Source organism: Malaclemys terrapin, chromosome 1 (genome assembly GCF_027887155.1).
Source record: "Malaclemys terrapin pileata isolate rMalTer1 chromosome 1, rMalTer1.hap1, whole genome shotgun sequence".
Taxonomy (NCBI): Eukaryota; Metazoa; Chordata; order Testudines; family Emydidae; genus Malaclemys; species Malaclemys terrapin.
In genome coordinates, this window is record NC_071505.1 from 265,874,511 (window position 1) to 265,887,880 (window position 13,370).

General features: G+C 38.5%; 1 protein-coding gene across 1 annotated transcript in view; it reads left to right on the plus strand.

Annotated features, from left to right (window-relative positions):
- PCCA (propionyl-CoA carboxylase subunit alpha) overlaps positions 1-13,370 on the plus strand; it is a 393,662-nt gene that overhangs the window by 364,975 nt on the left and 15,317 nt on the right. Inside the window, exon 22 of the mRNA XM_054012780.1 lies at positions 12,842-12,982. Within this exon, the coding sequence (XP_053868755.1) occupies positions 12,842-12,982 (141 nt within the window). The remainder of the gene's footprint in view (positions 1-12,841; positions 12,983-13,370) is intronic.

Below are 13,370 nucleotides of genomic sequence, written 5' to 3' on the forward strand. Positions count from 1 at the left end.
TTCTAGTATGTAGTGCTTCAACTGCAAACAGCATTAGATGTAGTACATAGTATAGTAAGTAGAGCATCTCATTTCTAACAGGAGTAGTGCTGTTAATAATTCCAGATGGGACAATATTCCATTCTGTACTAAAAGGATTAGAGGATATGGACAATGGATTCAGATTACTCATTCAGGTCTCAGTCTCACATCCTGAAATCATCGCATGAAACTAAATACTTTGGTATGCAAAAACTTAGGTGTTGTAGGTATATAAAGCTGCGATTCCGTATAATTGGATATTTAGTACACAGGACTTAAGATACATAATTTAATTAAACTAAAATTTGTATCACATCATAAAATTAATGGGAGTTTTTATGCAAATAATAGTTACTTACCTTGCCCCCAGTCTATTTTGTTAGTTTTATTGCAATTGGAATAAAATTGTTAAACAGAGCAGCCTAAGACTGGACAGTGAAAAAGGAAAATGAAGAAACTAACACAATTTTTTCCCGTATTAATCAGCAGTTATTCACTTGATCCCTCCTAATGCCTTGATTGCTGCTGGGAAAATCATAAATATAAGGGACCAGTCTATAAAAGAACATTTTTTCAATCTGCCTTGTGCCTGTTTGTCTGATATAGCATCTTTCCTTTAGGTGGATGAACGGCATGAAGCACTTAGTAGAGCATCTTGGGTGAAACCTTGACCCTATTGAAGTCAATGGGAGTTTTGCTAGTGACTAAAATGCAGCCAGGATTTCACCCCTGGTCTCTAATATGAGAAATGCTGCTAGTAATCCTGAATGCATTGCCAGTCTGTGGAAGTGGCGTGGAGGTGATTTGGCGAGTAGCAGGTAGTGTGCATGAAGGAGGTTATTACATCTTTGGTGGTTTTAATAAACATAGGTTCAGTCAAACCTTTTCCCTGGTTTCACTTCATGAATGGTTACACTCCTCTGCTTTGACTTTTGGGTTTGTAACAATCCCAGAATGCGTCCGAATCTGCCAAGTGCTCACTGGCTTTGTGTTTTTCACCTCAACCCATAATTCAGCCCAGGTTCACTGATAGGTTCAGAAACTCATCCAAATCTTGGTTTTGTAGCAATGCCCTGGTTTCAGGTTGTTACAAAATTTCACACTTTTGTCTGACTTATTATTGCTTGTTATTTTTATTGCGGTAGCATGTAGGAGCCCTGTCATGTACCCCACTGTGGTAGGCACTGTACAAACACATCACTAAAAGACTGACTGACTTACCATATGGTATAGTGGAACCCTTGATTTCAATTGTCTTCTCTAACTCTGAAGTTCTAGATACCACTGCAATGAACTGATGACATGTCACACAGGCAAATAGAGTGGATTTCTTATGCTAGATTATGCACAGTATATTCGTAGCTAGTTCAAATACTCACATTTTAAAACCTAAGGCATGCTTTCCTTTTTGAGACCAACATCAGTAAGTAACCCTATTTTACTTTGACCTATGAAATTATACTCAAATTGTGGTTCTAAACGTGAAAGAAAAGCACATTAATCTCTAATTGCTGAAGCCTTTGGCTGGCCCTAGATTAGATGCCACTATGGATAAACCTTCATTCTGGGTCTCTTTTGCTTCCACCATGGTGCTTAGCAGTCTCTTCACTACCGGCTGGATCGGCGGGCAGTGATCGATCCAGCGGGGATCAATTTATTGCATCTAGCCTAGACATGATAAATCGATCCCCGAGCGCTCTCCCGTCAACTCCTGTACTCCAGCTCAGCGAGAGGCGCAGGCGGAGTCGACGGGGGAGCGGCAGAAGTCGACTCACCGTAGTGAAGACACCACGGTAAGTCGATCTAAGTACGTCTACTTCAGCTACGTTATTTACGTAGCTGAAGTTGCGTAACTTAAATCGATCCCCCCACCCCCAGTGTAAACCAGGCCTTTACATCCCTCCCTTTGAACCCGTCTCTAACTTGCTATTTCATGGCTGTGTTAAACCTTCCAAACTCTGTTAAGACATCTTAATGCTGAAAACTTTATTGTGTCTTGGATGAGGTGGCTACAGCTGACTGTATGAAACAGGCAAGCTCTTAACAATAACTTTTCAACAGTCAGCAAACTTTGTAAACTGTGAAACCACACAATTCACTCGCTTCATCCCCCTGTGTAAAATAAAGATATTAAAACTCATCTTCTATAAGTACAGCGTATGGTCCATTTTAAATTGTTCCATGTTCTTACACATCTGACCCACTGAAGAAGGTGATTCGGAGTCTGCTCCTGTGCCCATTAAAATCACTATTGGAGGTACTATTGACCTTGATGGGAGCAGAAATCAGTCCCTTATTATTCAGTCACCACCCAGATAGGAAAAAAGCAAGAGTGTTTTGGGGGTTTTTTGTTGTTTAAATTGCAGCAAAATGGCATGTTTATCAAGCCTGCTTGTTTATTGACAATGAGCCTAACTGTGCTCTCATGTGAGTGAATTTTGCCATTGATATACATGAAAGCAGGATTGGTCCTATAGTTGGTGGTGATGGTTGTTGGCATTTTTTACACTATTTCTTTAACTTTTCTGTAAGCTGAGATGACTTTAACTATCGATTTTTTTTTAAGCGAGGGCTCTATCCTACCCCAAATTGTATAGTCTTTTTAAAAAGGTACCTTACTTGATAGCTTATAGACTTGTAATTAAATAAAACAATTCAAGCCAAAAAATAGGAAGCAGCCTGTTCCCTTAGCAGATGTTGGCATTGTTATGTCATTGAAAACAAGGCTTTTGAAGATCTATATTATTTTTCCTTTTCTTTAAGTTATCAGTTATAATGTATCACCCAGACCTCTGGTCAAACCAAAATGCACGTGTTCCCTTTGTGAGCATTGTACAGTTAATTCTCAATGGCCTTTTTTTATGGCTGTGGAAGTGCCACTTATTCCAGCAAATTACCTTTGCAACTTATGCACCTATTTGTTAGACAGCTTACAGTCACATGTGGGCTGAGCACCGTTCATCGCCACCTTTATTCTTTGTGCACCTGCACAGGTCTTCTCTGCCAATAGCAAACTCCGAAGTAGTTACCACAATTAAGCCAAACTTTCTCCCTTTGAAAGATGTTAAAGACCTGCTCTTAATAGTATCGTTACCATTAACTACAGCTACTTACTAATTATAAGAGCAAGAGGAAGGAGGCTGGCTACCTATGTGGTATTGTGCTTGTATTTTTAGTACACTGTGCCTTTGTAGTCATTATATTTATGATATATTTCAGATCCAAGCAAACAGAAATGATGGTAAAATTAAACATGGTTAAGTACCAGGGCATTGTTTTGTTTTGCTTGTTCTGTTTTGCATTGTACCTGCTTTGCCTTTAGCCTGTGTGCTCTTAGGACCAGGGATCTGTGATTTGCTTCAGCCCTGCCTGCAGTTACGGCCCCATATAACACTGTTAATGAGAGCTGGTTAAAAAACACTGACATTTTCTTATAAAAATCGGACACATTTTGCAAACATGTTCCCATTTTTCAACTAGCTGTGCTGCTAAACAGTCCTCTGCTGTGGAATGAGGAGAGCAGCCGAGGGAGAAGGCGTTGTCAATTCTTAAATTTCACTAATACAAAATAAGCAGGGCAAATGTTTGTACACATTTAAAATACCTGTGTACATTAAATTAAACCTCTATTTAAAAGATTACAGCATGTGAGGGGGTTTGTTAGGTTTAATTGCTCTCCCTGTTCATAGCAGTTCATACACAGTCTTTTTCCTCCTCTAAAGGAAACTCTGGCCTCGATCCTGTCTATGACTAATTGCATAATGTGAGTAGTCCCACTGGCCTCACTGAACTGTTCACATGTGTGAAGTTAAGCACATGTGTAAGTGGTAACAGGATCAGGGTCTGTCTGCAAATCTGAGTTATTGCTTTAAACCTTACTGGGTTTTCCCAATACTTTTTCAGACAGACCCTATCAGAGATATGTCCACTTTCCCGGAAGGAATTTCTAGTGTGGTGAGAGCAAGAAACAATCTGTTGATAACATAATTAATCTGCTCGTCCCCATTAGAAACTGGTGTGTCAGGAATCCAACTCTGGCCACACAACAGGCCACGTGGATCTGTTCCATTCCGAGGTAGCTCTCACTGGGCTTTTAGTTAAATGACTGATGTAAAAGTAAATGTTTTAAGTATGGATTTGCCTATACATGTAAGCAAGAGTGATGAAAGTGATGCATTAGATCACCGTAACATATTGACATTATCAATTATATGTTATTAAACAGCTTAGCTAACTGAATGATTTACCTTGTGTTTAACTGCCTTTTTCAATTAAAGGTTGCAAATGCTGGGGAACTGGGGCACAACAGTAGAAACCATATATTTTCTCCTGTTAACACCAGCACTGCTGACATGCAAGTGATGGGAGTGTTGGCGTTTTGCTGCAGGCTGTAATGGGCTAGTTTAAATGGTCTAAAAAAAGTGATTAATGATTAGGAACAGGGCTGTTACACAGCTTCACAGCGCTTTTCCTCAATGCGTTTCCATTTATGTCAACTACCTGCACACTTGGGAGGTGTTATTTCAAAGTAGTCAACACAGGTTTTTTTTTTTTTTTCTGCTGCCATTTGTTTCCATTTCATAGGTCCCTTTGGTTGTCTAGATATAGCTAATGTTTCTTTACAGTTGTAAGCTTCACTGATAAAAGAGGATTATCCACAGGCTTTATTAGTCTAGTAACCAAAAGCTAAACTGTTGAATCTGAGTGCCACTTTAGACATGGGGGGATTTCTTTCCTGATACCACACTATACTTGGTATTATTTGAGAGATAGTGTAGCAGAAATTTTATAGGATATCCTGAAATTAACCAAACAACTCACTTTTTCAACCAATAGACAGTTTTCTTATAACCATGTTAACTTCCGTGTACTAGAATTTGCAGCAAACACTAATTTGCACATTAGTAAGGCTTTATTATAAATAAACATGTAAGAACGCTACCGATATTATACGTGTGTGTGAGACCAATACAATTTTTCTGAAGCTACTACTAGACATAACGCATTCCCTTTGCCCTATAATGCAAATTAGAGTGCAATAGTGGCAATTGAAATTGCTTATGTCTCTGTACGCATGGCTTAGAACCTGATATTGGCTGTATGTTGGGTTGCCATTGAAACTCAGCATTTACCCACCGTCTTCATGCTACATTCTCCAAGATACCAACTTATTTCTTTATGCTTGCAATCAGAGGAGTGTAGTAACTGTTGACAATGGTTATTTCACAGGTGACCACAATATGAAGCTAATTGTTTACCCTCCACTCCTATATTGCTATATAAAAACAGGATTTTGCCGTAAGTTTCTTGTTTAAAAAGTAGAGTCCCGTTACTTCAAGATAGCTCATTGTGGGCTAGCAGTACACTCCTGCCAGGCAGATCTTAATATGGCTCTAAAACAGCGGTGGGCAACCTGCGGCCCATCAGGGTAATCTACTGACAGGCCACGAGACACTTCGTTTACATTGATTGTCCACAGGCATGGCCACCGCAGCTCCCAGTGGCTGCAATTTGCTGTTCCTGGTCATGGGAGCTGCGGAAAGCAGTGGCCAGCACGTCCCTGCGGCCTGCGCCACTTCCCACAGCTCCCATTGGCTGGGAACGGTGAACTGCGGCCACGGGTGGCCGTGCCTGCGGACGGTCAATATAAACAAACTATCTCGTGGCCCGCCAGCGGATTACCCTGCTGGGCTGCCTGCAGGCCGCAGGTTGCCCACCACTGCTCTAAAAGAAACAGCAAACACCACTGGATAGGGCAGATTGCTGACTAGAAGCCTGAACATGCCGCTTGGGACATGAAGTGTTGGAAGGCTCAGTAGCCAGCTTCCCTTTTGTACTGGTCTTGTTACCTTTGAGAGATGCTGCTCATCCAATTCCTCCTGATTTGTTTTCTATTAAGGTGCTTGGCCAGAATGCCAACAAGTCAGAGAGAAAGAACATCACAGTAGGGCAATGAGACCAAAATGGACTAAGTTTAAAAAAAAAAAAAAAAAAAAAAATTAAGAAAAGTAACACTGAGCATTATTTTCAAGCACTTTCATCACACCTCAGTGCACAAAAGGAACACCGCTGTAATGTACCATATAATGTTCTTGCAATCGTAATGATTACAAGTTGTATGTGTTTGTAATAATTTTGCAAGAGAATATACAATATTTTGTAACTTCAAGGTGGCTTGCACAGCATATGGGGAGGGACTCCCCAGGATTTTGTCCTTTATATAGACATACATTAACTGGACTGAATATTATAATATATAATTTATGATGGTAGCATGTGGGAGTCTGGGATCCCAAGCTTCCATCTTCTCTCTGCCTAATAAGTACTCCTGTTCTTTCTGCCTAATAAGGTTTCTAGCTAATTAGCAACAACTTGGATTTTATTTTTTAAAACAGAAACTTTTGTGTGTTGGAAGAATTTGTATTTTTGTTCTATGGAAGGGTCAGCAAAACACCTGCTATGGATAGTTTGCAAGTGTTACTTGTTAATTCAGGCTCCCAAACCCCAAACAGAATGTTGTGACCATTCACAAGTCATGCTCTCCCAATTAGTTTCCTTTTAGAAGCGTGTCCAGATTCGTTACACATATTTTTTAGTTTTCTGTTGAGCTCAAATACTTTATTGTAGAGTTTGTTCGTAAATCGTGATGTAAAAATAATTTTTTCTACACATCAGTACAGCACTTTTTCCCCCTGTAGTTTAAGAAGCACTGCTCATGGGCAGGTTTCAAAGGAACCTCATCTCCATATGGTTTTACTCGATAATCCTTTATCCACCATCTTCAGCTCTCATTCCGTTGCTTTCTTGCCTGTGGCTACGTTTCTATCTCTGCATCAATTAGCACAGTGATTTATACAACAAGCAAGCAGTTTAGAGGTAATGGTACACAATTAACATCTCATTCCACCATAAAGGGTATGCTAAATACCCCAGTCACTGCTTTCTCTGCCTTGAATTGAAATAAGTGTTTGTCCTAATTCATATGCTATCTGATGTGAAGTGGGCCTGCTTTGTACTGCACTACACCATTAATCTAATTATAGATAGCTGCAAATGAAGTGCTGTCTGAGCACAGAGACTAAAGAAAATAGCGCTTTTGTCATTTACCATGACTCTGTAAAGCAAGATCGCACTTTACATGGCACTATGGCAAAATGGAAATCTGAATAATATTGCTGCCTGTTGCATCTTTTCTAATTACAACAGCATTGTAAACACAACTGGGCGCTGATATAAATAGAGCTGTAGATATGCTGTCATGTGGGTTGTAGGAGAAAATCCTCAGAGTGCTGTTGTATTAAATGATGCATCCTGATTGACAGCTACCTTGAGACTGCGCTGATGGAGTTGTCAAAGCATTATGCTAACAGGCTGCTCCAGTGACTGCAGATGTACAAAGCTCTGAGGCTCACAGAGCTTTCTAACGTCTGTCTGTTCATTTCACCTTCTTCGTCTGGGTTGTAACTCCAAGAGAAGGACATCTACAAGCTTTAATTCTGTATGTTTTTGATCCTGACTGTTTAGCCTTAGCCTAAAGTGAAGGGGATGGATTTTGCATGGCTTTAACCCTTGTTAGGTTTTTCTAGAGTGTTAATTATGTATCACACAATGAATTGAAAGTGGGAACCATGGCTGGATTGCTATTCTAATTAAGTTTTTGCTGCTGGACTGTGTTCTGCATGATGGTGATTTTCTCCTTCTTCCCCCTCCTCCCTTTTGCTGCTGTTAAAGGCTCATGATTTTTGTGGGTATTCATTTTTGACTGTCATTTTCCAGCACATGCAGTGTTTGCTCCTGCACTATATTAGGGATGTAGTTGCTTGTGTGGAGATCTTATTATTAGTTCTTACTACCACACTGTGGAAGTAAATTAGCTCCAGAACTCAGAGCTCAAGATGTCTGTAATTTGAGACTTACTTTAAATCTCTTTGTTGAGTAAGAAGTCCTTGTCTCTAAAAGAAGATGATGACTGCCATCTTCAAGTAATATGGAATAAATACACAAGCTTTCCTATTTATTTGTCATGGTGAAAATATAAACAAGGATATGGTCACTGCTTTGAAATGTAAAGAGGAATTAACGAAAAAGACAGTGTGCTGATAGCAGTTCAGCATTGAACGTTGCTTATTATTGACTTGAATGATTACTGGAAAACTGTTACTCATGAGCTCCTGATGGCCAATTGACACCTGTTAAATGACTTGAGACAGAAAAGGAAGCTTACTAAGAGCGTTAAAGGGAAATTACCTAGCTAATAAAGTTTATTAATTCAGAATGGACATTATTCTACTGTATGCAGTGTAGTTGTTTTACTGAAAATAATCAAGATGCACAGTGGGCGACTTATTTGCTAGAAGCTGAGCAATTTACAATTTTTAACCTTCCTACCAGAAAAATGACAGGTTTTAAAAACATGGCTGAGTATAATGTAAAGCATACTGTAAATCTGCTTCTGGTCAGCAATCCAAATAGGTACTTAAGTTAAATATATACATACGTATATTGCTATGTTAGATTGCTCTATAAAATATCCAGTGGAGTTTGAGTATTTACAACTCATGAGAACGTGAGATTAAGGTATGTAGGGAAGATCATATTTAATGAACTAATGCAAGATGTAACAGGATGCAGTTTGAGCATCATCCTTGCAGCATATTATATTCTGTTATAGTTTAGTTTACTGAGGTTTTCTTTAAGTGGAAATGTATTTTAAATATGAGCGTGTGACCTCCTTTAAACCACAATTGGTTGTCTACATTTTTTTCTTTCTCTTTTTTTTACCACTTAAGTAGAATAAGAGATTTATACAGTAGGTTTAAAGTAAATATATATAGTTTTCAATTTATTGCCTTCTCTTTGTACCTTTATCCCTGCACATCTGTTATTATTATGCCCTTTTCTCTAGTCAGAGAGATTTAGTTGTAAGAGGTGGTTTTGCATTACATACATCATAGCATTCATTTACCAAGAGACCTAGGACAGCGTACTGTTACCCTAAGCAAACTCAACAAGGAGTCTGGTGGCACCTTAAAGACTAACAGATTTATTTGGGCATAAGCTTTCGTGAGTAAAAACCTCACTTCTTCGGATGCAAACTGTTAGCTAACATCACCTTTCCCTACCATCGTTTTTGTTTACTGATAGTGGACTTCAATAATCCTGTGGAAAAAAAAATACCTGTTTTCTACCCAATCGGGCAAGCCTGACTCCGTTCAGGTACTTTTTTATTAACTTTACTTTGGCTGGCAGAATTACCCTCTGAAACCCCGGAGAGTGGAGCAGTGACCAGAGACAACTGCTGATGAGTTCAGATCTGATCAATGGCAGATTTCGCTGCTGCTAAAGTCCACCCACAGACAACCTGCTTATGACTCCAGCAGATGTTCCTTCTGTTTTAGACCAGTGAAAACCTTATGGTCTCCACTTGTAATCCAACCTCTGCAACGTTCCCCATTCTCCCCCTCACCACCCAACCAAAACACACCTTAAAAAAAACATATGGAAACTTCCACTTCAGATTTTAGATTTAATTCAGTAAAGCAAAAGTGCAACAGTATTAACTGTGTGATATAGACATTTTTGGTGTGTCCTTAATTGTCTTTGTTTTAGAGACATCTGTAGGCATTGTACGATTAGTTTGGTCTTCCTAAGGCCTTTGCGGTTCTCATCAAGCCACGTGCGTATGTCTCAGGTTAGGATCAAGAGCTCACTGACCCCCTCTGTGTAATATGGTTTCTGAGAGCTCAGAGATAGCTTTACAAAGGAATGCTTATGTGGGGTTTTAGTGGGGTCCAGCAGAAAGTAGAAATACATCAAAGATAACCTTAAAGAAGGAACCTTCTCTCTGGTGCTTTGTCTTCTTTTTTATATTCTGAAAGGTCATTTGTTAGCCAACTGCACCAAAAAAGGCCTTTCCTGAGAAGTTTACTGTTGTTATTTTGTACTTTTAGATTACAATAACTCTCTTATCCCCAAAACAGACTAAAGAACAATAAACAAATACAAAAGGAAAAGGAACAGCTCATCAATAACAAAGACCTGCATTTGAAAGCTGTTAGTTTACTGACTCTCACATCTCATTCCAAGCAAAGCAGGAGTCCTGCAGAGAAAGGAATGTAAAAGATATGAAAATTATAAAGATGGTAAAAACTGAGTATTGGGTTGGTAGGGATACTATAACTTGGTATGGAAAATTGAACTTTAATGTGCAACATACAGCAGGACACTCTCCCTGTCTCCCATCCCTCTGCATTGCTTCAGGCTTTGATGTGGGTGGGGAATTACTTTAAGTATTTCAACCTCAGTGAAATGTTGTAAGACGGCTTGTTCCTTGGAATTAAAGCAGATTTTCCCCCCTGCATTTAAAGTTTAAAATTTGAGGTTGGGCAGTGCAGAAGAATCAATCTATATAATACTTAGAAAACCAAATGGAGGGTAGGCATAACTTTTGAAAACTATATCAAAGTAATCTCTAACACCATTTCTGCCAGTCCAGAAAGCTAACTTATTTTTGTTTTCTTCCAAGACCTAGTTTTTTATTATTATTATTTTCAAACTATGAGTACAAAGCAGACACTAACCATGGATACTGAAACTGTGCAATTTGGTGTAATTATATTCCCCCCCATAGATTTAATGAAGGACTTTTAAGTACAATTTATCTTTGATAAATAGTCCCTCTGCACAGAATGTTTATTAGATTGACAGCAGAATGCACTCTGCTAGCTTTTTCCCCCTGCCACTTATGACTCAGATGAATTTAAATAGGAGCAAAAAGCTTTTATTTGCACTGTAATTTCACTTAAGGATCATATCCTTCAGAAACTGGCAGACACTTGTATGACTTGATTGCAACACACACACTCAAGAGTAAAGAAACATCCATAAGATGTTATTATTTGACCTGTCACATTGTCGCAATTCTGCTTGCAACTTATGTTATCAAATCTCCTCTAGGTATCTTCTCCCACCCCCCACAAGTGTGCATACACGCACATGGTTCTTTTTTTAAAGGGACATGGCAAGCAGCTTACTGCATTCAATTTAGTCATTTGTGCAGAAAGGTAAATAACTTACCTTATTTTGTTTTTGAAAATGTACACGCCACACTCTAATTGACAGCATGATGGCAGCAGGATGTTTTCAGTTATAGCAGCTTTTTATATACAAAGTGGTGCAGGCTCATATGTGCAGCATCAGACGTACTCAAGGCATACATATTTTGGTGAGAGTCCGAAAATCTCCAGGTGGTGGGTATAGCTTTGTTTATTACTGTGGCACATGACTACATTCAGAGGTTTTATTTGTTTCAGATAAATTGTATCTCATATTTCTGAGTTCCAACTATTTTCCAACCAAATGGTTACATTGTTCACTGCACATGTTCCATCTATCCGGACAGCATTTATGTAGGATGATAACCCTCTGTTAAAACCAAACAATGTGTATCTTCAGAAAGCTGTTTTTTAAAGATTTCCACTGCAGTTAATTAGCTTACCATTGTCTTTTCTGAGTATCCCATTTTACTCCCTGTGGAAGCAGAAGTTAGACTCCCCTTTGCCTTCATCTGTGTCATTTTGTATAAAAATGAAAAGTAGAAAGACTCCATTTAACAAAACAATGGTTAACTATTTCAGTAGACAATATACTTTTTAAAAGGTGTTAAACTTTACCTCATCAAAATACACATTTGAATTTTAAATGAACTTAAGCCTACTCCACTTATTATTGAAACCTTTGTTTAAATGATTGATGTAGTGCAATGCTGTTCTTCACTCTCAGTTGATGTTGGGAGATCAAGGAGTTTCTCACAGAGACCTGCTGCCATCTACTGGATTTCTACATTCAGTTTCACATGCACTGCAGCAGATTTGAAGAAAAATGCTCACAAACTCAATGAAATGTCCATGAAAGTGTACACAGGTTTTTAAGAACTGCACTAAAAAGGGATATTGACATACAAATGTACATAGTTTCAGAAAGGTTTAGTTTAAAGGGATGCTGTTAGATAGTTCAGGCCCTAGCGTTTTGTTTTGTTAATTTATAAAACGTCATAGAAATATTTTTTCTTCTTAAATTTAGACAAAAACAGTTAAATAGTTTAGGTTGAACAGGACACATCACCCTTATCCTGGAAGGGTTCCATTCATTCTTACCTCACATAGAACTACCAATAGGACATTTCCATGCCTTGTTTGCAGCACTATGCTTGTACATGATATTATGGAAGTGAAATTGTCTGATCTGTTTTGATTGCAAAAGCTGAATGAAGTGTAAGATGCAAACACTGAATAGTACAAAGTAAAGTAATGTTTTAAAATTCATTCATTGTTAATAGTCTAGGGAGGCGTTAGTAATTCAGGGCTAAATTCTAATTCTGCTCAGTGACACACAGGTGTGTATCTGAAATTATTCCATTTAATTACTCCAGACCTAAACCAGGATTTGGTGAGGAAAAAGGATATTTTCTCTTTTTAAAATTATTTTTAAATTTTAATCTTTTTTCCCTTTGGGGGGAGGGAGGGGAAGAATCTGAAATGTGTTAACCAGATTATTAATCCAATATTGCCCTTTTAGTTACTCAGTGCTGCTGTTTGGGTTGTCCTGTACTTTTACCTTTGTCCGTATACTCAGGTAGTGAAAATTGTGACACGGATTCCAAACTTTAGACAGTTCCATACAGTATAGATAATGTGTGTATAGTATAAAAACACCATCGCTTATGTTGTCATACAAATAGCATATCAGTGCAAGACTTTTAGATCATTACAAAGAATTCACACAAGATTAAAAATATTAAAACATTTTTCTTTTCCTTAAGTACAAGTTACGAATACTGACCAAGCTTGCTGCAGAGTTGAGTAAATACATGCCAGAGAAAGCAGTGGAGGATACAACCAGTATTTTGAGATCACCGATGCCTGGAGCAGTGGTGGCGGTTTCTGTAAAGCCTGGGGACTTGGTAAGAGAGGCTCTTTTGCTATATATAATTTTATACTATATTCCACACAGTTTTCTCCACAGTATAATTGAAAATCTGAGCCTATATAAGAAAAAGACCCAAAAATCAGGACTGTCCCTATAAAATCAGGACATCTGGTCACCCTAGTGAGAGCAAACACTTATCTGGATAGCATGCTATCCTGTAACAAATGCCCTGGCAGGAAGAAACTTTTTGTTGATTGTGCTGGGAGAGGTTGCTTGATTTTCTGCCATGGACCAGTTAAGTACTGTAGTTGTCAAATGCAACCTTCATGTTTGGGTGAAACAGGATAGATGTGTCCTGGGGAAGAGTTACTTGATTTAAAAAAAAAAACCTGTTGTCATTTAGTGTCATGACAGAAGTACTG